This window comes from Sander vitreus, chromosome 13, assembly GCF_031162955.1.
Source record: "Sander vitreus isolate 19-12246 chromosome 13, sanVit1, whole genome shotgun sequence".
NCBI classification, from domain to species: domain Eukaryota; kingdom Metazoa; phylum Chordata; class Actinopteri; order Perciformes; family Percidae; genus Sander; species Sander vitreus.
Window position 1 is genome coordinate 16003142 of NC_135867.1, and position 1324 is coordinate 16004465.

Here is a 1324-nt window from a genome sequence, read left to right on the forward strand (position 1 = left end):
GTGGACACTGTTGAGGAGTATAAGTACCTGGGGGTGTACTTAAATAATAAGCTGGACTAGAAAAGCCGAGGCGGTCTACAAAAAGGGCCAAAGTCAACTCTTTTTCCTCAGGAGGCTGAGGATGTTCTATCAGTCTGTTGTGGCCAGTGCTATCTTCTTTGCTGTCACATGATGGGGCAGTGGGATGAAGGTCGCTGACACCAACAGACTAAACAAACTGATCAGGAGGGCTGGTGATGTCGTGGGGGAGGAGCTGGACACACTGACGATCGTGGCTGAAAGGAGGATGCTGTCCAGGCTTCAGTCCATCTTGGATAATGTCTCACACCCTCTCTATGACACACTGGCCCAGCAGAAGACTCCTCTCACCCAGATGCACCACAGAGCGCCACAGGAAATCGTTCCTTCCTGTGGTCATTAAACTTTACAACGCCTCCCATGGAGAGTCACACACACCCTCTCAGTAATCATCTCAAACATTGACAATCACTTATTTTTGCACTCTTGCACATTCATTTCCCCCTGGGATTATTAAAGTAAAAACAAAAATAACAAGATGTCCATGGTTGTAAAATATTTTATCATTTACTTATAATGTCCCTCCCCTCCTGTCTTTTCCTCTTCTTTTTCTTTCACTTTGTTGTCTTTCCAGGTGCAGCGCCAGGAACTGAAGGCTCCATAAAGACGATGCTGCTCTCGCTGGCACTTGGTCTCATGGCTGTAGGTGGACTGCACTAATGAAGGGACTGGGCTGTGTGTAACCATAACTGTGGTTATTAATGCACTTGAAAAATATATCCAGGGACAGAATCACTGTTTCATCTATTTTTGACGTTATGTGGTAAAAACCAAGAAATGATCAGACACAATATATCAAGGACTGTACAATCACGTATAAAGAGTTTTTTTATTTATTTTATTAGGACTAAAAGAAGCATTGTATATATATGTGGATTATTTCTATTTTCAGTCGTGTGTTTAAAGTTTTGCAAAGCATTGCTGTACCAAACATTTGATTCCATTTATGAATGTGCAATAAATACATTTATTCAACTGTGCTGTTGTACTATTTGTGTATCAGTCATTTTTCTTTCATGTGCTAGCATCACTTACAACCACAAGGTGGCGTTTACATCTCAGACAACTAAATCCTGTCTTGCAAATCTGTGACATCCTATATGATGTAAAATATCTGAATATCACGAAATGTTTTTGATCTGGTGCAGGAAGTAAACACTGATCTAGTGGTGAGTTGTTTTCTGATGTGTGTGTGTTTTGCAATGAGTCTGTCAATAAGAGGGTAGACACCATCGCTAACAGTCCA

At 41.3% G+C, this 1324-nt stretch overlaps 1 protein-coding gene across 1 annotated transcript in view; it reads left to right on the forward strand.

The window, feature by feature from the left end:
• hephl1b (hephaestin-like 1b) overlaps positions 1-1058 on the forward strand; it is an 18093-nt gene extending 17035 nt beyond the window's left edge. Inside the window, 1 exon segment of the mRNA XM_078265823.1 lies at positions 653-1058. Coding sequence (XP_078121949.1) covers positions 653-738 — 86 coding nt within the window. The 3' untranslated portion in view covers positions 739-1058.
• Positions 1059-1324: the final 266 nt, after the last annotated feature.